This window comes from Schistocerca gregaria, chromosome 7 (genome assembly GCF_023897955.1).
Source record: "Schistocerca gregaria isolate iqSchGreg1 chromosome 7, iqSchGreg1.2, whole genome shotgun sequence".
Lineage (NCBI taxonomy): Eukaryota > Metazoa > Arthropoda > Insecta > Orthoptera > Acrididae > Schistocerca > Schistocerca gregaria.
The window spans coordinates 380458139-380486111 of record NC_064926.1 but is presented as its reverse complement, the minus strand read 5'-3'; the positions used below and the strand labels follow the sequence as shown (position 1 = coordinate 380486111).

At 42.8% G+C, this 27973-nt stretch overlaps 1 protein-coding gene across 1 annotated transcript in view; it reads right to left on the bottom strand.

Moving 5' to 3' along the window:
- LOC126281866 (venom carboxylesterase-6-like) overlaps nucleotides 1-27973 on the bottom strand; it is a 117922-nt gene that overhangs the window by 66835 nt on the left and 23114 nt on the right. The window contains exons 2-3 of the mRNA XM_049981136.1: nucleotides 23245-23379; nucleotides 12570-12840 (exon numbers count right to left, since the gene is read on the bottom strand). Coding sequence (XP_049837093.1) covers nucleotides 12570-12840; nucleotides 23245-23379 — 406 coding nt within the window. The remainder of the gene's footprint in view (nucleotides 1-12569; nucleotides 12841-23244; nucleotides 23380-27973) is intronic.

Sequence of the window (27973 nt, the reverse complement as noted above, 5' to 3'; positions counted from 1 at the left end):
CCCTGCCTGAAGTTCATTGTAAATATACATTTCCATCTTTAGACGTCACAAACACGAAGCAATAACATAAACAATTAAGAATTTGCACAGATGTAGAGATATATACTCTTTTAAGCCAAAGCGCATCCATCACTAGCTTACACTACGAATTGGAGACATAAATAACAAATATATATTTGTCTAACTCCTTACAACCTTTTTTCTTACGAACACACGAATATTAGTATAGCAAAAAATAAAATATGAAATTTAAAAAACATTGTAAACATTTGAAGAAAACTCCGTTGAAAAAAGTTACGTCGTGAGCTACAAAAGATTCCTGTTTCTAGCAATTGCCACTTGTAATCACTAGATACCATCACATTATAAGTAAACATCCTCATATATGAAGCTGTGTAAAATATTAAACACATTTTATAAAAGATAAAAGGGATTCATTGGGTGAAAGTACTGAATTCATTGACCTATTTGAAAGTACTGAGGTACAACTACTTGTGCTTCAATGGTAAAGTATATAAAGAACCAAATGGTCTAGCAATGAGCTCCAGCATACCTGGGACTAAACTAACACCATCCTAAACCACCATGAGCAAGCAATTATTGAACAGCAGCATGCTGGGTCTACAAGTCATTAAGTTTTACAAGAGATGTGTGGATGCACATTAATAATACCAGTGGGGGAAACAAGCAAAAAGTTGGTGCAATAATTCAAGTATTCAACAGCTTGCACAAGAAAATTCAGTTCACATATGGATATCAAACTCATAATTCAGGAACCTTTTTGGCCATCACCGTCACCAGAAAGAAAGAGTGAACATATGCTTAGCATTTACAGAAAACATACTAGTACACATGTAAACATCCATGCTTCTTCATACTACCCTGAGACCCAAAAATTAGCAGCATGTAAATCCATGCTGCAAAGAGCACACAAAACGCTATTAAGCAATGAAATGCTTCAAAATGAAATTGGAATAATTAGACAAACAGTAGCTGCAAATTATTTTTAACTTGTTCCCATAGACAGAAGTTAGGAAAGGAACAGACAGAGAAAGTACATCAATCGGCCATACACCACGATACTATGTCTTATCTACTTTGACGCCGTTTCATGAAAAAAAGCTAATGTAGTGCCACCATATCAAGCAAAAGTTGCTTTCTCCACCAGTAATAAATCATATGATGTACTGTCACACTACACAAAATGCAACAACGACAAAATCTCCAACTCAGTACAAGTAGTGGTCAGTCAGGACGGAGTTTCCGAACTAGATTTAAAGAATATATAAATCAATAGGTGCTTTTAAAGTCAGTATCGCCATTAGACTGTTGTTTATTTACAGTGTTACATTTACACTTACACTATAATGATTTCGGCTTCAAAGTGCCATTATCAAGTGTTTTGAGTGTTATAAATTGCCTAAGATGGCACACTGTCGTACTAAAATACACTATGCCATCCTAGGCAATTTATAACTCTTAAATCGCTTGATAATGGCACTTTGAAGCCGAAATCATGATTGTGTATGTGTAAATGTAACACTGTAAATAAGCAACAGTCTAATGGTGGTACTGAATTTAAAGAAATATATTATGACTGTGACCCCGCATTATGAAAGAATTATTAAATAAATAGGTATATTGTAAAATGGGTGATGTCCACTTTTTTTTCAAATTACGTTCACTGCTATATCTGATCTTCATATTATGAATGCATCGTTTGGTATAAACAGGAGCTAATCCCATCAACAGAAGTGCTCGTTAGATGGGTATTGAATTAAAGAAAGGACCAATTCAAGATAAATAAACATATGGTCCAACGAATTCCAATAAAAAAAAAGAAGAAATAACAAGATGTAAAGAAAATTCTACAATACACCCCTGACAAGCAGAAACCATTTTATAACAGTATCTGCCAATGGCCAGCAAATGATGGACAAAATAAATGTAAAGCATACCCCTACTGTCTGCTTTGCTGTATTTTCATTGTGGCTCTATTTTGGGAACATAATGAATAAGTTTTTATGTTCATTAGGCAGTCTTTTGTTGCTATAATGAATGTGAGTAATATGAACTTGCATAATACAATCCTTCTGCTGCAAACAGAACGATAGTTGCCTCAGAAATATCACTATATTCTAAAAAAAAAAGGATTACTTGGTTACTGACGACGATCGAAGGGGTAAAGTATGTGTAATGGAATATACTGTTTCACTCTGTGGCCAGTTGCAACACAGCAACTCCGCGACACCATGATTAAAACCATTGTGTAGTAAAACAGTTTTCTGTGTTTCCAGAAAAATCTATTTTCGGGCACATGAACCTTTTTCCAATTAATCGATTCAAATGCGTATATATAACATAACGTTATCCATGTGTCATCTTTCTGAGATGAAATACTGATAAATTTATGCTGCAATGTATTAAGCAGTCCAATGGAATTCTTTTAACACAGCACGCTGATATTGCCAATATTTGGGACGTGTATGTTTGATATATCTTTGATTTTTATTATCTCTGGAACTGCACGACTTTTCCAAAATTATTACTTATACCGAGACTAATTATTACTGCATTATTTCATGAAGGTTAAGATACATCGTAGCAGGTACTTTCAAAAACTGTTTCGTCATATAAATAGATTCCTGTGGGGTTTGTTAGATCCTACATCGGGCGCTTCCCTAGGTGGCGGATAGGGGAAAGTCTCTCAGATATAGGCGGTACCACCTTTCACTTGAAAAAATCATGATGGAACAACGGGAAAGATGTCCACTACCCAGGACCCAGTGAATTTACTGGATTTTCCTGGTCATCGGATTCTGGAGGACCAGGAACATCAAGAAATAGAGAAGAGTGGGAGTTTCTCGAAGCCGATTCGCAAACATTTTATTGGCATGTTCAACACCAATACACTGGTTAAGACACGCAAATTTAAACAGCTTACGTATGTATGTTATTCAGTCTGTATATTGAGTAAGCAGTGAAGGGAACAAAAGAAAGATTTGGAGTAGGTATTAAAATCCAGGGAGAAGAAATAAAAACGTTGAGGTTCGCCGATGACATTGTAATTCTGTCAGAGATGGCAAAGGACTTGGAAGAGCAGTTGAAATGAATAGGCAGTTTCTTGAAAGGAAGATATAAGATGAACAGCAACAAAAGTAAAACGAGGATAATGGAATGTAGTCGAATTAAGTCGGGTGATGCTGAGGAAATTAGATTAGGAAATGAGACACTTAAAGCAGTAAAGAAGTTTTGCTATTTGGGGAGCAAAATAACTGATGATGGTCGAAGTAGAGAGGATATAAAATGTAGACTGGCAATGGCAAGGAAATCGTTTCTGAAGAAGAGAAATTAGTTACCATCGAGTACAGATAAAAATGTCAGGAAGTCGTTTCTGAAAGTATTTGTATGGAGTGTAGCCATGTATGGAAGTGAAACATGGACGATAACTAGTTTGGACAGGAAGAGAATAGAAGCTTTCGAAATGTGGTGCTACAGAAGAATGCTGAAGATTAGATGGGTAGGTCACATAACTAATGAGGAGGTATTGAATAGGATTGGGGAGAAGAGACGTTTGTGGCCCAACTTGACTAGAAGAAGGGATCGGTTGGTAGGACATGTTCTGAGGCATCAAGGGATCACAAATTTAGGATTGGAGGGCCGAGTGGAGGGTAAAAATCGTAGAGAGAGACCAAGAGATGAATACACTAAGCAAATTCAGAAGGATGTAGCTTGCAGTAGGTACTGGGAGATGAAGGAGCTTGCACAGGGTAGATTAGCATGGAGAGCTGCATCAAACCAGTCTCAGGACTGGAGACCAGAACATCAACAACATACGTATGTACTAGAAAAACTTCACGTCAGAATCCTTGCAATACAAGAGGCGCGTTTTAGTGACGAGAACCGTTTCAACACGGAACGTACAGGATATATAAAGGAAAACCTTCTGTCAGGAGGAGAATATCCACAATGTTTGGCACAGACTTGCAGTACATAAATCTGTGATAGCCAACATCACAGATTTCAGTTGATTACCAGAAGAAATCTCCATAATAACCTTCAAATCAGGAAACAAAAGATACACAATCACAACGCACATGCATCTACAAATGATCACAACAGGGAGAGACTACAAAAAGTCGAAGACTTTTGGGAAAACATGGAAGAAATGCAAAGAAAATACCAGAAAGACACGTCGAAATTGTACTAGGGGATTTCAAGAGAAGAAGTACGAGCAAAGCACAGGCCTACATAAAGCACACAAACGCACAAGCAAGAATGGGGAGCATTTCATAAAGTACTGTTAAAATTTATACTTAAAAGTAATATCGACACCATTTCAGAAACCAAGACGAAAACTCAAGACGAATAAAATGCCCAAAAACATAAGGAGAGAATTCCAAATAGACCACATAGCCATAAGAATTAAAAATACAAGTGAAATGCTAAATGTGAGAATTCGCGAAGGATTCTTCGATTCCGACCATCACTTGCTACAAGTAAAGATTAGGCCAATTCCAAGGCATAGAAAGACAACACAGAACAAAATTATAAGACCACATCCAGCATACATAAAGATAAACAAAGACAAAATTATTGAAGAAATTGATCAGGATACAACAGATAACTGGACAGACCCGGCGAAGACACTTGAGAAGGCAATGCGTTGGGGTCAGTCTCCCAGGAAACACAAACATAGAGGGGGAAAGCAACTTCTGATCAGGCAGTCGAACGAAGAGTTAAGTCATGAAAGAAGTTTAGCAGCAACAAAACAACACAAACATTGCAGGCATTCCACAAAGTCCAAAAACAAACCTCGAAAGATGTTAGAGCATTGAAAAGGGCATACGACAGAAATATAGTAAATGAAATCGAGGAAGAGTTCAACAAAGATAATACGAGTAATTTCTATAGAATATTAAGGGAAAATGTAATGTGTTATCAGCCTCCAAATATCTGCTTCAGAAGAATAAATGGATCTAAGGAAAGAAACGCTAAAGAAAATTGCAATATTCTAAAAGGATACTTTCATAAACTCCTGAACTGTGAGAAGCCCAAAGAAAAATTACACCTCACGAAAACACTACCAAACCCAGACTCTATGGAACCTACAATCACAGAGGTAGAGAGATTATAAAACAAGTAAAGAAAATCAGAGCTTCAGGGGAAGATGGCATTATCGCCAAGATCTGGAAACTCACAGATCAAAATATTACAACGAACATTCATAAAATTCTCTTGGAAATATGGAGTACAGAGAAAATTCCATGGGAATGGAAATGGGCACTGATTCGCCCACTCCACAGAAAGGGTGACAGGACAGACGTCAATAATTTCAGAGGGATCTCACGATAAGCGGTAACTTACAAAATTCTGTCCAAGTTGTTACTGAACGGACTGGAACCACAAGCGGATACAAAGATAGGTGAATACCAGGTATGGTTTAGAAAGGGAAGACCCTGTATTGAACAAATTTGGAACCTGTGAACACTCTTGCAGGTCAGACCGGTGAGCAACACTGTAGTCACATTCATGAACTTTAAGAAGGCCTATGACTCCACTGACTTAGCCAGGCCACGGCCATGCCCGTTGCGCAACTCAAAATGATAGGTTTTCTAAATTGTCAACGGCTTTGCAACAGCAATAACATCGGTTCCCTTCAGATCGCTGAATATAAGCACTGTCGGCTTGTCTAGCACCTTGTTGGGTGATCGTCGGGGTCTGACGAGCGCTGTTGGCAAGCGGGTCAGTTGAGCAGCTACTTGACTGAGAAGTAGCACATCCGATAACGACAACTAACAACGCCGGGAGAGCGGTGTGCAGACGACGTGCCTCCCCCTCCTCCTTTCCCCCTTTATCCACATCCAGTGAAGCACATCGCCGGTGATAACATCGCGGCTGGGTCGTACCACTGTGCCTTCCGAAGCCTGTTCAGATGGAGTTTAGTTTTTTTTCTTTTTCCTTTTTGTTGGCTTTTATCAGCTTCTGAGCCTGATAGGAAAATCTGCTACCGGGTCGCACAACATTGCACATACAGTGAACAAAAACCACAAAAAAAATATATAAGTAATTTGTCAGCCCCTTTCTTGAGAGGTTAGTCCATTTACACAAGTCTATACCATAAGCAAACGAGATAATTTAAAATATTATATACTAGTCCTCACCAGTAGATAGATTAAGCAGCTCTTAACGAACCTCACAAGAAACAAGAGACGACAAACCTCTTTTAAGGTGTACTGTTTGTATTCCTCATGAAGATATCTTGCAAATTTGTTGGTGTTTTCAACTGTCACAGTAACGTTGTCTGTCACAGTAACGAAAATCCAAACGCGACGCTCATCTGAGATATTAGCAATAATTTTCAGTCTGCTTGTGGGCCAAAATTTTACAATACGAATAATGGCGCCGTACGGGGGCAGTCATAAAATTTTAATTATACCCTCAAAAAAATTAACCTTACGTAACTGTTGGCTTATTCTAGATTTGTGATGAGGTGAGGCTTTACAGCCGTCAAATAATTGTGAAACGTCATTGTAGATGACCATCCGATGATTATTTTATGCTTAGTGCTATCAGTTTCGATCAGAAGACCATTATCAAGCCGAAGCAGAGCGTAACCAGCTTGTCACTACAACATTTGAAGGGAACAACTTTGGTAAGCATAGAAACACATACACTACGTGATCAAAAGTATCCGGACACCCCCAAAAATACACGTTTCTCATATTAGGTGCATTGTGCTGCAACCTAATGCGAGGTACGCCATACCAACAACCTAATTAGTCGTTAGACATCGTGAGAGAGTAGAATGGAGCGTTCCGCGGAACCCACGGACTTCGAAGGTTCTCAGGTGATTGGGCGTCACTTGTATCATACGTCTGTACGAGAGATTTCCACATTCATAAACACCTCTACGTCCACTGTTTCAAATGTGATAGTAAAGTGGAAACGTGAAGGGACACGGGCAGCACAAAAGCGTACAGGCCGACCTCGTCTGTTGACTTACAGAGACCGCCAAAAGTTGAAGAGGGTCATAATGTGTAATAGACAAACATCCATCCAGACCGTCATACACGAATTCCAAACTGCATCAGGATACACTGCAAGTACTATGACAGTTATGCAGGAGACGAGCCTCACGGGGTGGACGCGTGGTTAGAGGCGCCTTGTCACGAACTGCGCGGCCTCTCCCGCCGATGTTCTAATCCTCCCTCGAGCATGGGTGTGTGTGTTATTCTTAGCATAAGTTAGTTTAAGTAGTGTGTAAGTCTAGGGACCGATGACCACAGCAGTTTGGTCCCTTAGAAATTCACACACATTTGAACATTTGAACATTTGTGGGAGATGAAAAACTTGGATTTGTTGGTCGAGCGGCTGCTCATAAGCCACGCATCATGCCGGTAAATGAAAGACGACGCCTCGTTTCGTGTAAGGAGCGTAAACATAGAACGATTGAACAGTGGAAAAACGTTGTTTCGATTGACGAATCACGGCAAACAATGTGGCGATCCGATATCACGATGTGGGTATGGCGAATGCCCGCTGAATGTCAATTCTGGGATGGCGATTGCATCTTTCAACACGACCGAGCACCTGTTAACAATTTACAGCCTGTGGTGGAGTAGTTACACGACAAAAAAAAACCTGTAATGGACTGGCCTGCACAGAGTCCTGACCTGAAGTAACCTGAATCCTATAGAACACCTTCGGGATGTTTTGGAGTGCCGACTTTGTGCCAGGCCTCAGCGACGTCGACACCTCTCCTTAGTGCAGCACTCCGTGAAGAATGGGCTGCCATTCCCCAAGAAACCTTCCAACACCAGACTGAACGTATTCCTGCGTGAGTGGAAGCTGTCACCAAGGCTAAGGGTGGACCAACACCACATTGAATTGCAGTATTACCGATGGAGGGGACCACGAACTGGTAAGTTATTTTTAGCCAGGTAACCAGATACTTTTGATCATATAGTATAGCTTCTGTTAGAATAAATAATCTGCTACAAAGCTGTGTCTTTTGGCGGTTATTTTTTGTAATAGAAGTTCTGTTTTTCTACACACATTGAAGCTGTTTACTTCAAATGTTGGAGTGAAAAGGTGTTACACTTTGCTTCGATTTGATAATGGTCTTGTGATGGAAACTGATAGCATTGAGCTTAAAAATAAACAGCTGATTGTCATTTTCAATAAAGTTTCATAGCTCTATAATTTCTAGAAAGATGCATGCTTACAATAAAGATACAGACCAAAATCAGCGCGCCACAGTACCGTAGCATACCACAAGAGGAACCAAAACAAAGAGAGGCAGTCCACTGCTAAAGTGCAGTGTAATGCTGAAATTGGTCTCGTTCAAATGAAGGAGAACAACGCTCCATGCTGAACTAGTGGAAGTGTATGCTAATGATATACCATTGCACGATACAGTGCTTAGGGGAGGCAGCTGATTGTAGTGTGTGACTGTCTGAATGACGAAGAATGAAGTGGCAGACCATGTCTCTCTGAGGAATCAAAAGATATGTCGAGGAACTGGCGCTCTAAAATCGGCGTATCACAACCGATGTGAGGGTAGAAAAATTTAAAATCAGTCATGGGCCAGTTTTCAATATCTTGGACGACATTTTAAAGCTGACTCGTCGCTGCGCATTTTGTTCCGCGACTGATCAGTTGTTCACCACCCAGAAAAATGAAAGAAAGGACGCTATCTGTAAAGGATAATCATCTGAGGATCACGGTGATTTATATATTTTTTGTAAGTGTGGCAGAACTTATGTGCAGCAGTCAATAAGGACTATTGCTGACCGTTGTGTTTAACATTAGTATATTTGAAGAGAAGAGAATACTGACTCATGTTCGGAACTTTATGGGATTGTACGATTGGGGTAGACATGTAAATTAAACTGTGTGACTGCAGCAGTGCATGGAAGTGGGTGCTTCAGGAAGATAGGTCGCAGACGATGATGTTTACCGTCTGTTGATGAATGATGGCGCCACAACTGCCGCTGGATGGCGACTGCAAAAGTAATCTGTAGGTGCAGAAGGAACCACGTCAGCATTCACCTTCTCCATTATGTCATGTACAATGTAGCCAATCGAATCTCTAGCTATAAAAATGAGAGACTCGCGTATTTCGCGGCTGTCGGGCCTACAGTAGAGCCGGTAAAGGAAATACCCCTGTGAGCTAGTCCCTTTGTTGCAATCTTTCAACTGCGAAGCACAAAATATGCAGACGAAAACAGTATCTTGCTGTAGAGCTTTGAGCTGTGATCAGACGATAGATTGAGGTAGATGCGCGAAAAAGCCGTGCCAAGGTCACTGAAACTGTCAGAGATTTTCTTTCGACGACTCTAAGATAGCCCTTGATGGCGATATGGAGACTGTCATCAAAAGCTTGGAATTTTGTACGAATCTGATGTGGCAAGTTAGTCTAGAGTTTTTTTGTCAAAGACTACGCCGTAAACGATTTAGTAGTTTTATTAAAACTCGTTTTGAAACATCTACTGCGAAAAGTGTGTAGGCACTATAGTGCTACGGCTCTTCACACTGAGCTCAGACTTCAGGCTGAACTCAGCTGCTGCTTTACATCAATTCAATTGTGCAAATGTGGTACTCAGAGAAGAAAACATCCCCAAGAGAGGACAGCTTTTTAAGTGCGGTGTCAAAATAAAACAGGCAATAGAGACCCCAAACTTCGGTTTTAGAGGTCATAAATAAATATTTCAGGTGATTTGAAAACTTGAGTGAACAGTGTGTGTGACACTGGCATTTATAAAGTGCTTATTTCTCATAACGCGCCGATCCTTGAAGTGCTATTTGGAATATCAATACAAAATCGTCTGTGAAGTAATGATTGGTTCTTTAAAAATCAACAAATGTACAGAACGAAGTAAAGCAGCAGGTGTCATCCTAATTAAAAGAAATATATCTTCTTGGAGAGGAATTTACCAGAAACAGGACCGACCTGGCCACAGTTGCACAAGGTTCTCAACAAATAGGTATTCACAAACTATAATTTGAGGGGATGGCGAAGGAACGTGTGGGAGAAGATTCATCAAAGAACAGCCGTCAACGTAGTCCTCGGTATCAAAATTCCAGTTAGTTTACGTGGATGAGTATGTAACCAGAAGGCTATTCACCTCACAGAGATCATATTCGACAATGTTCCTGAGCACATTAAGTGTTGTCGCCTCTTGCCGTATGATAGTGTATGCAGCATTGTCGAACGTGATCTTTTTGATGGCCCAGGTGCCATGGTGTAGGCAGGCATTATGTTTACGGGCGTAGAGTCTATAGAAGGGCGATGTACTTGAGGACAATATTATGGAAATGGAAGAGGATGTAGATGAAGATGAAATGGGAGATACAATACTGCGTGAAGAGTTTGACAGAGCACTGAAAGACCTGAGTCGAAACAAGGCCCCGGAGTAGACAACATTCCATTGGAACTACTGACAGCCTTGGGAGAGCCAGTCCTGACAAAACTCTACCACCTGGTGAGCAAGATGTATGAAACAGGCGAAATACCCTCAGACTTCAAGAAGAATATAATAATTCCAATCCCAAAAAAAGTAAGTGTTGACAGGTGTGAAAATTACCGAACTATCAGTTTAATAAGTCACAGCTGCAAAATACTAACGAGAATTCTTTACAGACGAATGGAAAAACTAGTAGAAGCCGAACTCGGGGAAGATCAGTATGGTTTCCGTAGAAATATTGGAACACGTGAGGCAATACTGACCCTACGACTAGATTAAGGAAGGGCAAACCTACGTTTCTAGCATTTGTAGACTCAGAGAAAGCTTTTGACAATATTGACTGGAATACTCTCCTCCAAATTCTGAAGGTGGCAGAGGTAAAATACAGGGAGCGAAAGGCTATTTACAATTTGTACGGAAACCAGATGGCAGTTATAAGAGTTGAGGGGAATGAAAGGGAAGCAGTGGTTGGGAAGGGAGTGAGACAGGGTTGTAGGCTATCTCGGTTGTAGCCTATCTCTGATGTTATTCAATCTGTATATTGAGCAAGCACTGAAGGAAACAAAAGAAAAATTTCGGAGTAGGTATTAAAATCCATGGAGAAGAAGTAAAAACTTTGAGGTTCGCCGATGACATTGTAATTCTGTCAGAGACAGCAAAGGACTTGGAAGAGCAGTTGAACGGAATGGATAGGGTCTGGAAAGGAGGATATAATATGACCATCAACAAAAGCAAAACGAGGATGGTGGAATGTAGTCGAATTAAGTCGGGTGATGCTGAGGGAATTAGATTAGGAAATGAGACACTTAAAGTAGTAAAGAAGTTTTGCTATTTGGAGAGCAAAATAACTGATGATGGTCGAAGTAGAGAGGATATAAAAAGTAGAATGCAATGGGAAGGAAAGCGTTTCTCAAGAAGAGATATTTGTTAACATCGAGTATAGATTTAAGTGTCAGGAAGTCGTTTCTGAAAGTATTTGTATGGAGTGTAGCCATGTATGGAAGTGAAACATGGACGGTAACTAGTTTGGACAAGAAGAGAATAGAAGCTTTCGAAATGTGGTGCTACAGAAGAATGCTGAAGATTAGATGGGTAGATCACATAACTAATGAGGAAGTGTTGAATAGGATTGGGGAGAAGAGAAGTTTGTGGCCCAACTTGACTAGAAGAAGGGATTGGTTGGTAGGACATGTTCTGAGGCATCAAGGAATCACCAATTTAGTATTTGAGGGCATCGCAGAGGGTAAAAATCGTAGAGGGAGACCAAGAGATGAATACACAAAGCAGATTCAGAAGGATGTAGGTTGCAGTAGGTACTGAGAGATGAAGAAGCTTGCACAGGATAGAGTAGCATGGAGAGCTGCATCAAACCAGTCTCATGACTGAAGACCACAACAACAACAGGCTCTAAATCATTGAACATGGTACAATCACTAGTCAGCGCTATTGTGACACAATGCCCCTTCCCAATGTGCATCTTTTTGCGGGATCCACTTGGTCCTGACTTCTTTTTTATGAGTGACGATACTCGACCGCATCGCACTGTGGGCGAGGAGGAGCTCTTGTAAAGTGATGATATTCGGCGAATGCACTAGCTTGCCCGTTCTCCCGATTTAAATCACACCGAGTATGTGTGAACTTCTTTGAGTAGACCTATTCCAGCACGTCTACTAGCTCCGACCACTATTCAACAGTTGCAAATCACGTAGGTGGAGGAATGGAATTCCTTACCAACATTGTGGATAGCCTGAAAGCACATTACAGAGCATGGGTGACCACATTAAGAACCATGTCCCGGCTTTTGTGATGAGCAGGCGACCATCCCAAATCGCGGTGACTTTAGCGTCATCATTGTCTTTGAATAAAAGTGCTATTTCTTTTCATCTCATTGAGAATTTCTGTCTGCTACCTTGTGTTCTATACTATACTGTAATAGTCTTTTCTATGTACGGTCCACGTTTCACCGAGGCTATGTTACTCGGTAGGGTCATGTCACACGAGAACTACTTTCGCCTTTAAGTTTTGCACATCAGAGTACTTTTGATGCTCAAATCGCACGAAGCTGCGACGTTAGAGATACGTGACTGTGCAGAAGCTTACCAATGGAGCCGACACGGTAGTTGAAGGTGACCAGCAGGACTCCGTGGTCCATGAAGTAGTCTGGCGCTTTGTTGGTGGCGCTGCCGCGGGAGAAGCGGCCGCCGTAGATGTAGAACATGACGGCCAGCGGGGATCTGGAGCTCGAGTCCTGCAGCGGCACGTACACATTGATGTAGAGGCAGTCCTCGTTGCCGGTGCCCTCCTGAGGACACTGGTCGCTCATGGCCAGCGCGTCGCGGACTCCGGACCAATTGGCCGCCGGCTGCGGCGCCTGAGCACGCAAAATACGACCACCTATAAGCTACGGCGTTCTTCAGCCAGCAATCTAAACTATACTGTCCAGCAGACTGAAATGAATTAGGCACTTTTCAGGGGTGATTCATCTCTACATCTGTATTTCGCAAGCCACCTTAGAATGTTTGTTGGAGTAGGAATGACTAACATACCGGAAAGACTAAATTTCTCAGATTTTCTAGTTGTGGTTATTTTGCGTGAGGTCTATGTAAAGAACAAATATGCTGTCCGACTATTCTAGAAGCGTGCTCTCCGTAAATTTCAACAGTACACTTCTCCACGATGAGCAACGCTTTTCCTGTTGTCTCTGCCACTTGGGTTTATTGACCACTTGCGTAATTCCTCCCCACGGGTGACGAAAGGCGCCGCCCTTTGATAGGTCTTCTCTGCCTCTTGTACTAATCCAACCTTTTTTGGATTTCGGCCTGAGTCATACTGAAGAATCAGCCAGACTAGTGTTCTGGAAGGCACTTTGTATCGGGCGGGTTAAATAAATACTTTTTATCCCAACAGATATACACTCCTGGAAATGGAAAAAAGAACACATTGACACCGGTGTGTCAGACCCACCATACTTGCTCCGGACACTGCGAGAGGGCTGTACAAGCAATGATCACACGCACGGCACAGCGGACACACCAGGAACCGCGGTGTTGGCCGTCGAATGGCGCTAGCTGCGCAGCATTTGTGCACCGCCGCCGTCAGTGTCAGCCAGTTTGCCGTGGCATACGGAGCTCCATCGCAGTCTTTAACACTGGTAGCATGCCGCGACAGCGTGGACTTGAACCGTATGTGCAGTTGACAGACATTGAGTGAGGGTGTATAGTGGGCATGCGGGTGGCCGGGTGGACGTACCGCCGAATTGCTCAACACGTGGAGCGTGAGGTCTCCACAGTACATCGATGTTGTCGCCAGTGGTCGGCGGAAGGTGCACGTGCCCGTCGACCTGGGACCTGACCGCAGCGACGCACGGATGCACGCCAAGACCGTAGGATCCTACGCAGTGCCGTAGGGGACCGCACCGCCACTTCCCAGCAAATTAGGGACACTGTTGCTCCTGGGGTATCGGCGAGGACCATTCGCAACCGTCTCCATGAAGCTGGGCTACGGTCCCACACACCGTTAGGCCGTCTTCTGCTCACGCCCCAACATCGTGCAGCCCGCCTCCAGTGGTGTCGCGACAGGCGTGAATGGAGGGACGAATGGAGACGTGTCGTCTTCAGCGATGAGAGTCGCTTCTGCCTTGGTGCCAATGATGGTCGTATGCGTGTTTGGCGCCGTGCAGGTGAGCGCCACAATCAGGACTGCATACGACCGAGGCACACAGGGCCAACACCCGGCATCATGGTGTGGGGAGCGATCTCCTACACTGGCCGTACACCTCTGGTGATCGTCGAAGGGACACTGAATAGTGCACGGTACATCCAAACCGTCATCGAACCCATAGTTCTACCATTCCTAGACCGGCAAGGGAACTTGCTGTTCCAACAGGACAATGCACGTCCGCATGTATCCCGTACCACCTAACGTGCTCTATAAGGTGTAAGTCAACTACCCAGGCCAGCAACATCTCCGGATCTGTCCCCCATTGAGCATGTTTTTGACTGGATGAAGCGTCGTCTCACGCGGTCTGCACGTCCAGCACGAACGCTGGTCCAACTGAGGCGCCAGGTGGAAATGGCATGGCAAGCCGTTCCACAGGACTACATCCAGCATCTCTACGATCGTCTCCATGGGAGAATAGCAGCCTGCATTGCTGCGAAAGGTGGATATACACTGTACTAGTGCCGACATTGTGCATGCTCTGTTGCCTGTGTCTATGTGCCTGTGGTTCTGTCAGTGTGATCATGTGATGTATCTGACCCCAGGAATGTGTCAATAAAGTTTCCCCTTCCTGGGACAATGAATTCACGGTGTTCTTATTTCAATTTCCAGGAGTGTATTAATTTCAAATACATGAGAGGGAAAAATCCCTTCAGATTGGTGATGAATGATGCGAGAAGGCCGATGAGTGGATAAAAATCCTTTTGTTAATGGTTTTTGGGAACATTTGATGTATGTAACCTACAAAGAACTTCTGAGCCGAAGCCCAGTTTCGAGTTCCATCTGGAATAACGATGTTCATGTGGTGGAGATGCAGAAGAAACTGACCAGATCACACTGAGTGTACAGCCACTGGATCCGTGCGGAAACAAGATAATCGGCCGCGATGGCCTCGCGGTTCTAGGCGCTCAGTCCGGAACCGCGCGACTGCTACGGTCGCAGGTTCGAATCCTGCCTCGGGCATGGATGTGTGTGATGTCCTTAGGTTAGTTAGGTTTAATTAGTTCTAAGTTCTAGGCGACTGATGACCACAATGTTAAGTCGCATAGTGCTCAGAGCCATTTGAAACAAGATAATTAACATAGTGTATTATTCAGTCTTAGCATTTGTGTCAATTCTGGATTGAGATGTTTATATTTGCTCCAGCCTGTGATCACTGTGTTTGAGATTAACATTTTAGATGACTGTTAGGATGTTTTGTTCTATGAGGTACAGTAACTGTTCTGTTACTGGCAGTATATATAGGATGTTAGTGGTATAGTTACAGATGAGAATTCGTACCTTAATATGTACCCACTGCAGCAAAGCAGTTGTTTTTCTTTGAATCTACTAGTCTTCCTGCAAACACGTAATATAATTAACTACCTGTACCACAAAATGGACTATGCCTGCAGTATCGACTGCCCTTTTTACATCCACGTGTCAACATTTTAGTACCTAACTTGATGACGAGGGTAAAATAAGCATTAGTGGATTCCTTGTGCTACACGTATTTGGCGGTATTATCCAACCTAAAAATACACTACGCATAATAGCTCCAGTTATTGGTCTGAAAATCAAGTAAATACTGGTGTTACGTGGTCCAGTATATTGTTCTTATCCATTAATATGAGTTGGAATATGTGCAATTACACTCCTAACTCTCTGTAAAATTTATTGTTAATTCAGTAGTCAGTCTCTCTTAAATCAAAAGTTTACAAATACTTCAGGAACAGGTGATATTCAATAATACACTCCTGGAAATTGAAATAAGAACACCGTGAATTCATTGTCCCAGGAAGGGGCAACAGAGCATGCACAATGTCGGCAGTAGTACAGTGTATATCCACCTTTCGCAGCAATGCAGGCTGCTATTCTCCCATGGAGACGATCGTAGAGATGCTGGATGTAGTCCTGTGGAACGGCTTGCCATGCCATTTCCACCTGGCGCCTCAGGTGGACCAGCGTTCGTGCTGGACGTGCAGACCGCGTGAGACGACGCTTCATCCAGTCCCAAACATGCTCAATGGGGGACAGATCCGGAGATCTTGCTGGCCAGGGTAGTTGACTTACACCTTCTAGAGCACGTTGGGTGGCACGGGATACAAGCGGACGTGCATTGTCCTGTTGGAACATGAAGTTCCCTTGCCAGTCTAGGAATGGTAGAACTATGGGTTCGATGACGGTTTGGATGTACCGTGCACTATTCAGTGTCCCCTCGACGATCACCAGAGGTGTACGGCCAGTATAGGAGATCCTTCCCCACACCATGATGCCGGGTGTTGGCCCTGTGTGCCTCGGTCGTATGCAGTCCTGATTGTGGCGCTCACCTGCACGGCGCCAAACACGCATACGACCATCATTGGCACCAAGGCAGAAGCGACTCTCATCGCTGAAGACGACACGTCTCCATTCGTCCCTCCATTCACGCCTGTCGCGACACCACTGGAGGTGGGCTGCACGATGTTGGGGCGTGAGCGGGAGACGGCCTAATGGTGTGCGGGACCGTAGCCCAGCTTCATGGAGACGGTTGCGAATGGTCCTCGCCGATACCCCAGGAGCAACAGTGTCCCTAATTTGCTGGGAAGTGGTGGTGCGGTCCCCTGCGGCACTGCGTAGGATCCTACGGTCTTGGCGTGCATCCGTGCGTCGCTGCGGTCCAGTCCCAGGTCGACGGGCACGTGCACCTTCCGCCGACCACTGGCGACAACTTCGATGTACTGTGGAGACCTCACGCCCCACGTGTTGAGCAATTCGGCGGTACGTCCACCCGGCCTCCCGCATGCCCACTATACGCCCTCGCTCAAAGTCCGTCAACTGCACATACGGTTCACGTCCACGCTGACGCGGCATGCTACCAGTGTTAAAGACTGCGATGGAGCTCCGTATGCCACGGCAAACTGGCTGACACTGACGGCGGCGGTGCACAAATGCTGCGCAGCTAGCGCCATTCGACGGCCAACACCGCGGTTCCTGGTGTGTCCGCTGTGCCGTGCGTGTGGTCATTGCTTGTACAGCCCTCTCGCAGTGTCCGGAGCAAGTATGGTGGGTCTGACACACCGGTGTCAATGTGTTCTTTTTTCCATTTCCAGGAGTGTATATCTCAGGGAGCATAAAGAGTTATCAGAAAAATGAGTTTTGTCGACATGCCACGATGTCTGCAATGCAACGTAGAAGATTGTTGCATAATATTCTCCACAAACAGTAGGGGAAATCATCTGTTTGGACCTTGACAGAGAACTCCCTCAGTCTTTTGGTTCTTTTTACAAATCTTAGTAATAGTAGAATGACTTTCAAATTTTCTTTGCTTATTACTGCCGAGGAAAACTAGCAACAAGATCATAGTCGAAACTAAAGGAAGATTATTTTCTGTAGATTATTTGGCTTAAGTGTATTTTGTCGGATAATGCACCATGTGAATGGGTAATGGACCATTTGAAACTCATTCACTCAAGACGATAACATCCATCACATCGATCTACATATCGTCCAGTGTCTAATTCTCTTGAGAGTAGTATGCAAGACTTAGGAAGCATATTGTGGAAAGGTACACAAGAACTAAGCTGAAGTGAGTTTGTAACATGAATAATCGACAGATTTAAGTATAATTCGTTTAAGTTCTCTGTTGACATGATAAAATACACGTTCACATGCCATTCACATTCTAACACTTGTGTTTCCGACCACTGTCAATTACGTAATTTCAGCCATATTTCAAAAGTACGTGTTTAAAGGTGATGCAGGATAGGCTGTACTGAGAAATAATGTACACTAGTGTATCTGCGTTGTCAATATCTTTGGTCTATAAACATTTAATAATTATTTAAATTATTTTGGCGTTTTAAGGAATTATATAGTAACAGTATCTTTGGTGTTGTATATAATGCTCTGTGAATGTAATAATTTGTATAAACTTTGTATATTTTACTTGTACATAAGTAGAGAAGCTAAATGTAAAGCCTGTAGCAAAACCCCGTAGTTACGGAAGCAGTTTGGCGGGCTGGAAGAGGTGGACTTGGCGCGCAATGCTTTTTCGTTTGTGGCGAGTGATATAGTCGACTTCTGACTGTGACATTGAGGCAAGAAGAGCATGTAAATTAGCCTCGGATGGAATGTAAAATGGCCTATCGAACCTAGGATCATTATTGATGGTGTGGCCTATCGAACCTAGTCTCATTATTGATCGTGTCTGGTTAAATTGACATCAATTAGATTTATGTCACGGGGTGGCTAACATTAAAAACCATGGTTGCCTTATAGCTAATTTCATAGCCACTGTAATTTTCCACAAGCGCTACCACCTTCAGCATAACTGTTATCTAAATGAACATCCTATGGACCACGTATTATGTATTCAATAATAACTTTTAGTGGAACTCATAACTTATGCGTGGACACCCGTGATTATACCCAGTCACATTCCTAGTAGCCGGTTTTACATTAAACTGACAATTTTGGCAGTGAAGGATTTTGCAGTTTTATTAACTGTATGGAATATGAAGATTGGTTAGTTTTCTGTACAGTGGTAAATGATTTACTCCACGTAATGTTTCATCTTAAAGTTTCCTAAAGTGTGTTCGTAAAGAAAGCTTTTGTTTAAGTAAGAAGCTTCCTTTAAACTAATCAATGCCAAAAAATATAAAGTGCCTATAGATGCCTGAAAGTAAAAATTATAAAAAGACATAAGTATTATTTCACTTTGAACAGGTTTGTAAACTACTAACTGTTTGTTCTTTTCATATGTTGTTCGAAAGTGGTTTTTCAAGTTGAGCAGTCGTTCACAAAGCCAGTTTGACTTTGAGTCCAAAGAGAGAGTAGTTGCTAGCTCTCTTCATTAACTGTTTAACTACTTTTGTATTATTCATTATATTTAAAGTCGTTACTAAAATTGTTTGCCATTTTCTTAATTTTGTGTGTTGTCATTACAAGCGATGATACTTCTTCAAAACCATACCCATTTAAGGGACACCATAAGATACTTAACGTCTGTGATTAATGAAAGTAAAGTCTCTTTCTGAGCAAGTGCAGGAACCAGGACAATTATTTATTCTGTACCAAAACAGTTTTTTGAAAGAATGATTGTACTGCCTATTTCTATACAGTAACTTCATGTGCAAATTTATGAAGTTATGAACTCCATAGTAATCAGTGCTGTTTCATTTCGTTCGATGTGGTTGTCACGCCTACTTGATAAGGACCTTGGAACAGTGCTCCAGAATTGATCGCACTAGTGTGTTGAATGTTACTTCCGCGATGAACTCTTCCTGAATGTTTCCAACAACCCCAAGTCTTCCTTTCACCTTTACTGCCACATGGTTTGCGAGTTCGTCCCAATTCATGTCGCTTATTAGCGTTATTCCTAAATACTTGCACGATGTGAAATGTTCAAGTTGCTCACTACTTGTAATCAATTACTATAAGGTTCTTTCTTCTTTTTACAGATATTATCATGCTTTTACGCACATTTAAAAACAGCTGTTACTCATTACTCCAAATCCAAATTTTATCTAAATCTTTTCCCATTTCCTTACTATCTTCTAACGACAACACTCCCATGCAGACAAAACATCATCAGCGAGCAATTTAATAGTTCTCTAATGTTCGCAAAATAAGTAAACGATTTATCAAACACAGTCAGAAACACACTTTGTTATGACATCTGATATGTTTATGTTGAACGTTTGCCGTCCAGTATAACGCACCTGGGTCTGTTAGTCAAACATCGTCCCAACAGTATATATTAAGAGATACTTAGTATGATTGTATCTTGATTATCAATCGACAATTTTATATAGTGTCAGACACTTTTCGTAATCTATGAAGACGAAATCTACCTGCATCTACTCCTTTCAAGATATTATGTGTGTGAAAAGCGAACTGTTTTTCATATGAGCGTTCTTTTTCTGAACCGTGGCTGATTTTTGGATAGGGGCCTCTGTTTCACCAGGAATGCCGTAATGTTTTAATTCAGAATATTCTTTAAGATTCTGTACAAGATGCTCGTTAACAGTATTGGTATGTAATTCCACTGGAACTTGATCCAAGACAAGGTATCGTTACCGTAAGCATACAACTTGCCACAAATCACTGGCACAGCGCTATGCCTAGGAGATGCGCAACTAGCGAACCTAACAATGTCCCTAAGATCGATTTGGCAGTGCTTTCGCAAATGATGTACGTGAAAACTGCGGCGTCCACTGCAACAAACCCGTCCTGGATCATACAGGTACTGATCGTCCGACAAGGCTGGCCATCGAATGGGTGATTCATCAAGTCAGTGTCCACTGTCTGTAGGCTTCTGCTCTGAGGCTGACATCCCACAACCGTCAGTCCTGACAGGATCTCCTGCTAGCGTGTCCATCCACAATATCGATGGACTGAGCGTCGAACCGAGGCCCTCCTAGAGGTCAATCTCATGGACTCTGGCGGAGGCCAGGCGCTGTCAGCCAGAGATCATGGTCGGGGTTCGTACCTCGGATGTATACGCCTCCATCACACACCAAGGATGGGCAGGATTCAAGAGTCTTACTAACAGCAAAGCAGGGCCAAACTGCCCCGCCAAAGTCTTGCGCAACCCGAACCATTGCTGACGTCAAAATTTACAAGGATTTTTTTTAAACCTCAGATCGGTTGCGAACCTCAGTGAAAATCCAATGAAGCTTTGTGCTGATGTGTTGTGCAGTGTCTCTAATATTCCCGTCGATCCCGTCATTTCACACTTTTCAGTTCAGTGTGCGCTTGAAGATACCTGGAATAAGAGTCCCTTGACAAATGTGAAGACCTGCTCAGGGACCCCGCCAGATGTATTGCAACCCACATAAAGTAACTGTTATACTTTCCTTCTTAAGGACAATGCTCAGCCGCACTCTGCAGGCGAAATGACGATGATGCCCCTGCAGCGTTTCCGAAAGGGAACTGTTTGATAATCCACCGTACAGCCCGAACTTGTCTCTCTGTGATTTCACCACTCCTTTCACATGAACCGCTGCCTATGAGGTCAGCATTTTATCACAGACAAAGAGATACAGACCAGCTTAGAGAACTGGCGGTGGCTATGTAGAAAGTACCTGGGAGCAGTAGCTAAATGTAGCAAATAATAAAAAATCTTTGACTTTCACAGTGATTTCCACTTCGCGACCGATTGGAGGCTGAAAACAGTAGCCCTCGCGTAATGCAAGATCGCTTCACCCCCGAGCTGTGTAGTCAGCTGAGGTCCGCGCCCGCCAGACGCGGCCACATTGTCCCTCTCTGGTCGCCGGTGTTCCCTCCGCCATCCGCGATCGGCCTGGCCGTCTTCTGAAGTCGAGTTCATGATCAGATGGAACACACGACGCGGCGCGGACCGATTAGGGAGCGCCCAGCACGCAACAGAAGTGGAAACCGTAGTAACAATCATGAGATAGAGTACCCAACATTTCAGATCGGGTCTGACACACCCCAAATGACAACCACAACCGTTGAGGACGGCCAAAACGGGCGCCGACGGCAGTCGGAACATCCGCGACTGGAGAGGTCCGTTGAAGCCGAGTCTAGCGGGCGCAGACCACAGATGGAACACTCGACTCGGCGCGGACCGATTAGGGAACGCCCAGCTCCTCCCAGACATAAGTACTGGACTCGATCGACTCAAGGACCTGTCTCAGGTAGCACCTGAAGAAGACAGAGAGGTACGCTGTTGAAATATCGTGCGAGTACGACGCGAACATCCGGCTGGATTCCCGAATATCCAAGATGTCAACAGATCGCCGGGAAAGCATGAAGAATTACAACTAAAATCAAGATGGCTGGATGGAGATTCGAACCATCGTCCTCCTGAAAGTGATTCCAGTGTCCTGCTGAAACATTGGGATCAGTTAAACTCGAATCGCCTATGAACCTTATGATTAATGAATGACATTGTGGCACACCGACAATAAAACTCAGAAAATTGCTATCTATCTTCTTTCGCCTATTGCAGTAACTTCGTCAGGCAAATATCTCCAAGAATATTTCTTCCTCTGACGAAAGTTGTGAGTTTTGTCCATGCCAGTTCAATTTGATTTAATCCCAGGAAAAGAATCGACGCAAATCACTGCACCCTGAACTATACCACTAGATAGGTAACAGACAACTGATTTTGAGTGTCCCTGAAGGCCAGTTGCAGGGTTCTTCCAAGGAATGCCACTTCCTCCCTCCAAGAGTGCTGTTATAGTTTACGAACTATAACCGAGTGTGACGTTCCCACAGTTTTTCAGGAAAATACAGATTTACTTTTAAGCAGAGCATTTATAAATCACAGCAAAGCATGCACACACTACCTTCCGGCAAGCACCCAACATCCCATTACCTGACCACCGCACTTGTGATGACGAGTGTCATCCAGTCCCAAAATAAAGATAAAATAATTATAAAAATAATGATTTGGCACAATAGCTGTACCTCACTGTAATGAAACACTCCCATTTCCAGTCAAATAACAGACCATGCTCGGACATCCGCCCACACACGATCGAGTTTGCTGTATCAGACATACAAAATGGCGATGAATGAGACCACATACTGCGAGGGTGAAGTGCAAGGCCACATGGTAGTTAGAAACTGGTAATGCTTCAATAATGAAGTAATATACAGCTGTTGTGCTAAATCGTGGTATTTTTAGTTATTTAAAATCTGTAGTTCATAGCCACAAAATAAAAAAAGAATTAAATAAAGTATGAATTTTGTAACTCAGGCGCAACTTTATCGTCTTCACTTTCGGTTCAACGGTCACGATGAAATTGTTACAGGTTAAAATCATCAAATCGTGGTTCGACAGACTAATTTTATCATTAGAGGTAGTTGTCACATAATTTCTTTACTCTCTTCAGCTGTATTCTGTTCCCTAAAAATTATTGTTTTGACGTCATGTCCGATCAGTTAAGAAGAAGTGCGTCACAGGTGAGCAGTCATAATGCAGCAATAAAATTTTAAGGTTTGACAGCGTTCGGTCACTGTATAAAAGGCTGATTCAGTCATCATACTAATAATAAAAGCATTTCGAACTTCTAGTGAAACTGTTTAAGTAACCCCTGAATAAAACAACCCAAAATGCTAGACTTACCCGAAAACGGAGGTCTCCAAGAGGCGGCTGAGCATACGGGATGCCGACGAACCTGTTGTAGAGCGTGCCGTTGATGGAGGAGGCCACCACGCCCCTGAGGGTACCCGTCTCCACTGTTACGATCACATCGTCCCCCTGCAAAAACGTCTTACTTTAGTACACGTAAACATGGGTTTGTTGCAGCCGCTTCGCTGCCGTACTGTATAGCACTGTCCGCGTGCTAAGCTGTCTGCCTACCATGCGGCGGGCCCGGGTTCGATTCCCGGAAGATTTTCACCGCTTGTGGACTGGATGTTGTCCTCATCATCATCTCCCCATCACCGAAGCCTATGTCGCCGAGTGCGACGTCACCTCAAATAAGACTTGCAACGCGGCTGCCGACCTTCCCCGGAGGGGCCTCCCGCCCAACAATGCCACACGATCATTCCATTTCATTTTATTTGTATAGCACTCTCTCCGCTAATGGCGCAAATTTCAAATAGTCCTCTAGAAACTACAGGTCAACACACAGCCTACTCCGAGTAAATATTAAAAATGAGTAGAAGAAACTTCTGAAGACGAAAAATGGTTTAATTGGCTAAAAACATTAGAAAGGTTTGAAGAAGTTCTGTGACTTCCGTTAAGAGCTGAGGAGGATGAGGGCTTGTAAGTCGATCGCTGACCAAGCGAGTCAAATAACAGGAAGGTGAAACGTGGACAACAACAGGTGGGTTACGTGACGATCGATGGCGCGCTCCACGTCCAAGTGATGGCACGGTGTGCAGTAACCGTGCCCCGATTACGTCAGCTGGGAGCGCCGGCCCTTTTCGGAGCAATCTATCGTCCTCTAGGATCATCGGGGGAGGAGCAGACCAGTCCCTTCATAGTCGGAAGCAGCTGCTCTCCCGGCTACTGACGCTAGCCGCCGTCTCCGCGGTGTATGCGAAGAGATGAAAATTCACACAGAGGGCCATTCAGAATTCGTAACGACTTCTTGTTACTAAAATAAAGCCTTTGCATTTGCCATCAGGAGTCGTCTGCTGGTCATGCCCTCCACCATCCTGGCAGAGAACACGCGATCCCAACAGTGGTGCTATCCCCCGCCTCCTTTTACATCGGTGTCAGAAGTTTACAACGTTTCATTACAATGCACATGGTCAAATAACGCTGAGAGCCAACGTACTGAATTGCCAACTACATACAATCCTATCTCTTCTGCTCATCTCCGTCCATGTGGAGACTTTGGATTTGTCACAGTATAGCTTTCTAACACGCACCATATGTTCTGATACATAAAAAGCACTTGACTTGTTTGGAAAGTCTTTCTGATCCCTTCTACCATTTCATTAGACGTGCGTTTTCAGCTACAATCTTACTGTTTGTTTATACTCCCAATGGCTAGTAGCTTGGTACATCTAGACTTAATCTTCCTTTGTGAATTCATGTCGGAAATTTATGCATCCACACCACGCATTGATTCCTCTCCTGAGGTGCGTTCATTTCTAGTAAATACCTAACATCTGAAACGAAAAAAATGAATCCTTTAGAAAAAGTTAACACAAACCTTTTCGAGTTGATTGATGACGCCGTGAGCCGCAAGTATCTGTGTGTCACAGTTATTTTAGTTGTATTTGGAAGTCAGGGAGATTGCACGGTGACACCCTCTGTTATTTTCGACGTTGTCGAATAAGAAAACAATTAACGTGCGTGAATTATCAAATGTTTTGTACCTCGTTCATCCAAAAGGTTGCTTCTCTATGATTTTTCACGTAGGCACATCATTGTTTTTCTTATAAAATCTGTTGACCAGCGAAAGTAAGTTTCGTTCCAGGAAATGAGAGAAAATACCTGTGGCAGAAATATTTTAACATATACTGCTATCTCATCAAGAGGAATCACGCTGAACATTGAAAGACCGACCGTAATGATACTAGAAATGAATTAAGAGATTTCTATTTTCTGCAAAATGTGAGTAGACTCCCATAAGTACAGATCAATGTATATTGTACACGATTTCAGAAGAGATGATAAGCAGGCGAAGCGAAGATCCCCGCTCTGGTCCAGATGGGCCAATCTAGACTGACCGACCGCCGTATCATCCTCTTGCAATGGCGGTGGGCGGATACGGTGAGAAGGGTGATGTAGTCAGCAGATCGTTGTTCTAGCTGTTATCGGTTTCTTCGAGTTTGGAGCCGCTGCCATCCATTCAAATAGCTCTCCAGTTGAAGAGAAGTGAACATCTCAAGAAATGACAATCATAAAAGTTGGAAAGAAAAATATAGGTACTAAGAAGGTAAAAGTCAAAAAACCATGAGTAACAGAAGAAATACTTCAGTTGATCGACGAAAGAAGAAAGTACAAAAATGTTCAGATAAATTCAAGAATACAGAAGTACAAATAATTATGACTGAAGTAAATGGAAAGTGTATTGAAGCTAAGGCGAAATAGCTCCACGAAAAATGTGAAGGAATATAAATGATTACTGTAAGGACTGACTCAGCATATAGAAAAGTCAAAAGAACCTTCGCTGCAATGAAAGGTAAGGTGGTAAAATTAAGAGTGCAACAGTAATTCCACTGCTAAATGCAGACGAGAGAGTAGATAGGTGGAAAGAGTACATTGAAGGGCTCTATGACGGGGAAGTCTTGTCTGAAGAAGTGACAAAAGAAATAACCTTCGATGTAGAAGAGACAAGGGAACCAGTATTAGAATCAGAATTCACGAGAGCTTTGAAAAGCGTTCAGTCGAATAAGATAGAAGGAATAGACAACACTCCATCAGAATTTCTAAAATCATTGGGGGACATGGTGACAAAACGACTGTTAACGTTGGTGTTTAGAATGCATGAGTTTGGCGATATACCTTCTTACTTTCGGAAAAACATCATTCAGACAATCCCGATGATTGCTAGGGCCGGCAAGTGCGAGAATTACCACAGAGTCAGGTTAACAGCTGATGCATCCAATTTGCTAACAAGAATTATATAAAGAAGAATGGAGAAGAAAATTGAGGATGTGTTTGGTGGCGTTCAGTTTGGTTTTAGGAAAGGTAAAGCAACCAGAGAGGGAGTTCTCACCTTGCGGCTGATAATGGAAGCAAGACTAAAGAAAAATCAAGACACGTTCACAGGATTTATCGACCTGGAAAAAGCGTTCGACAACCCAAAATGGTGCAAGTAGTTCGAAATTCTGAGAAAACTAGGGGCAAGTTATAGCGAAAGACGGGTAATACACAATGTCTGCGAGAACGAAGAAGGCACAGTAAGAGTGGGAGGCGAAGAACGAAGTACTTGGATTACAAAGGATGTAAGACAGAGATGTGGTCTTTCGCCGCTACTGTTCAATGTGTACTTCGAAAAAGCAATTACGGAAATGAAAGAAAGGTTCAAGAGTGGAATGGAAATTCAAGGTGAAAGGATGTAAATGATAAGATTCACTGATGACATTGCTACTCTCACTGAAAGTGATGAAGAATCACAGGATCTGCTGAATGGAATGAATAGCCTAATGAGTACGGAATATGGATTGAGAATAAATCGAAGAAAGACGAAATTATTTGAGATGCAGCAGAAATGAGAACAGGGAGAATCTTAACACCAGGCGAGGAAAGGAACATATGGAAAACACTTATAAGAAGAAGGAAGAGGATGATAGGACATCTATTAAGACGTCACGGAATAACTTTCGGGGTCTAGAGGGAGCATACCAAATGATAACAAAAACGTAGCAAGGACCTAAAGCAGATAATAAAGAGGGAAAAGCAATATTGAAAACCAACATTCAAAAAGCTGTCAAAGAATTTTAATCGAATGCCAAAACAAGGGTTTCTCAGTACGAACAACGGAGACACAGCTCGACCTTTTTTTAAAAAAAACATTCCAACGTCAACCCTGATAACTGGACTTTCCGAAGAACTTACTAATCCATCGTTTTAACATAAATTTTCAGACGATTTCGAGCGGATGTCAGATCGACGTAGAAAAGTTTCGAGCATACGCCTTAGCAACTGCCACGTACTACCTGAAAGAATACCCCTGGTGCAACATGCCAACAGCAATCCGTAGATTGTTGATTCACGGTCCATACATTATTTCTTCGGCCATTTTACCCATCGGTCAACTGTCGGATGATGCTCAGGAATCAATCAATAAGTTGATAGAGCAATATCGCCGGAGTTTTTCTCGAATGTTTTCAAGAGCTGAGACTAGGGAAGACGTGTTCAGGAGATTGTTGGCAACGACAGACACCTACATTTCTTCCTTACGCAAATCTTCGCCAAAGAAAGTGAAGAGATTGTCGCCAGAAGCCGTTGCCCTCTTAGTTCTGTGGCGGAAGATTGTGAAGATTCAGATACAGGTGATGAGAAAATAGTGTTTGAAGATGATTACGATTCAGCTGAAACAGAAAAAAAATTCTTCAAATGGATTTGAGCACTATGGGACTTAACATCGACGGTCATCAGTCCCCAAGAAATTAGAACTACTTAAACCTAACTAACCTGCGATCGTAGCAGTCACGCGGTTCCGGACTAAAGCGCCTAGAACCGCACGGCCACCGCGGACGGCCTGAAGCAGAAAAAGAAGCCCATGAAGATAAAAAAGGATAAGAAAACGAAAACTTGTAATTTTAGTTACAAAAAAATTTACAAAATAAATAACTGTAAATGAAGTGAAATAACTTTTTGTAATATTTTACACACTCTTCTATCCTCTACTTGGTCCTTCATTCGAGTTTTCCACTTTTTTGGTTTA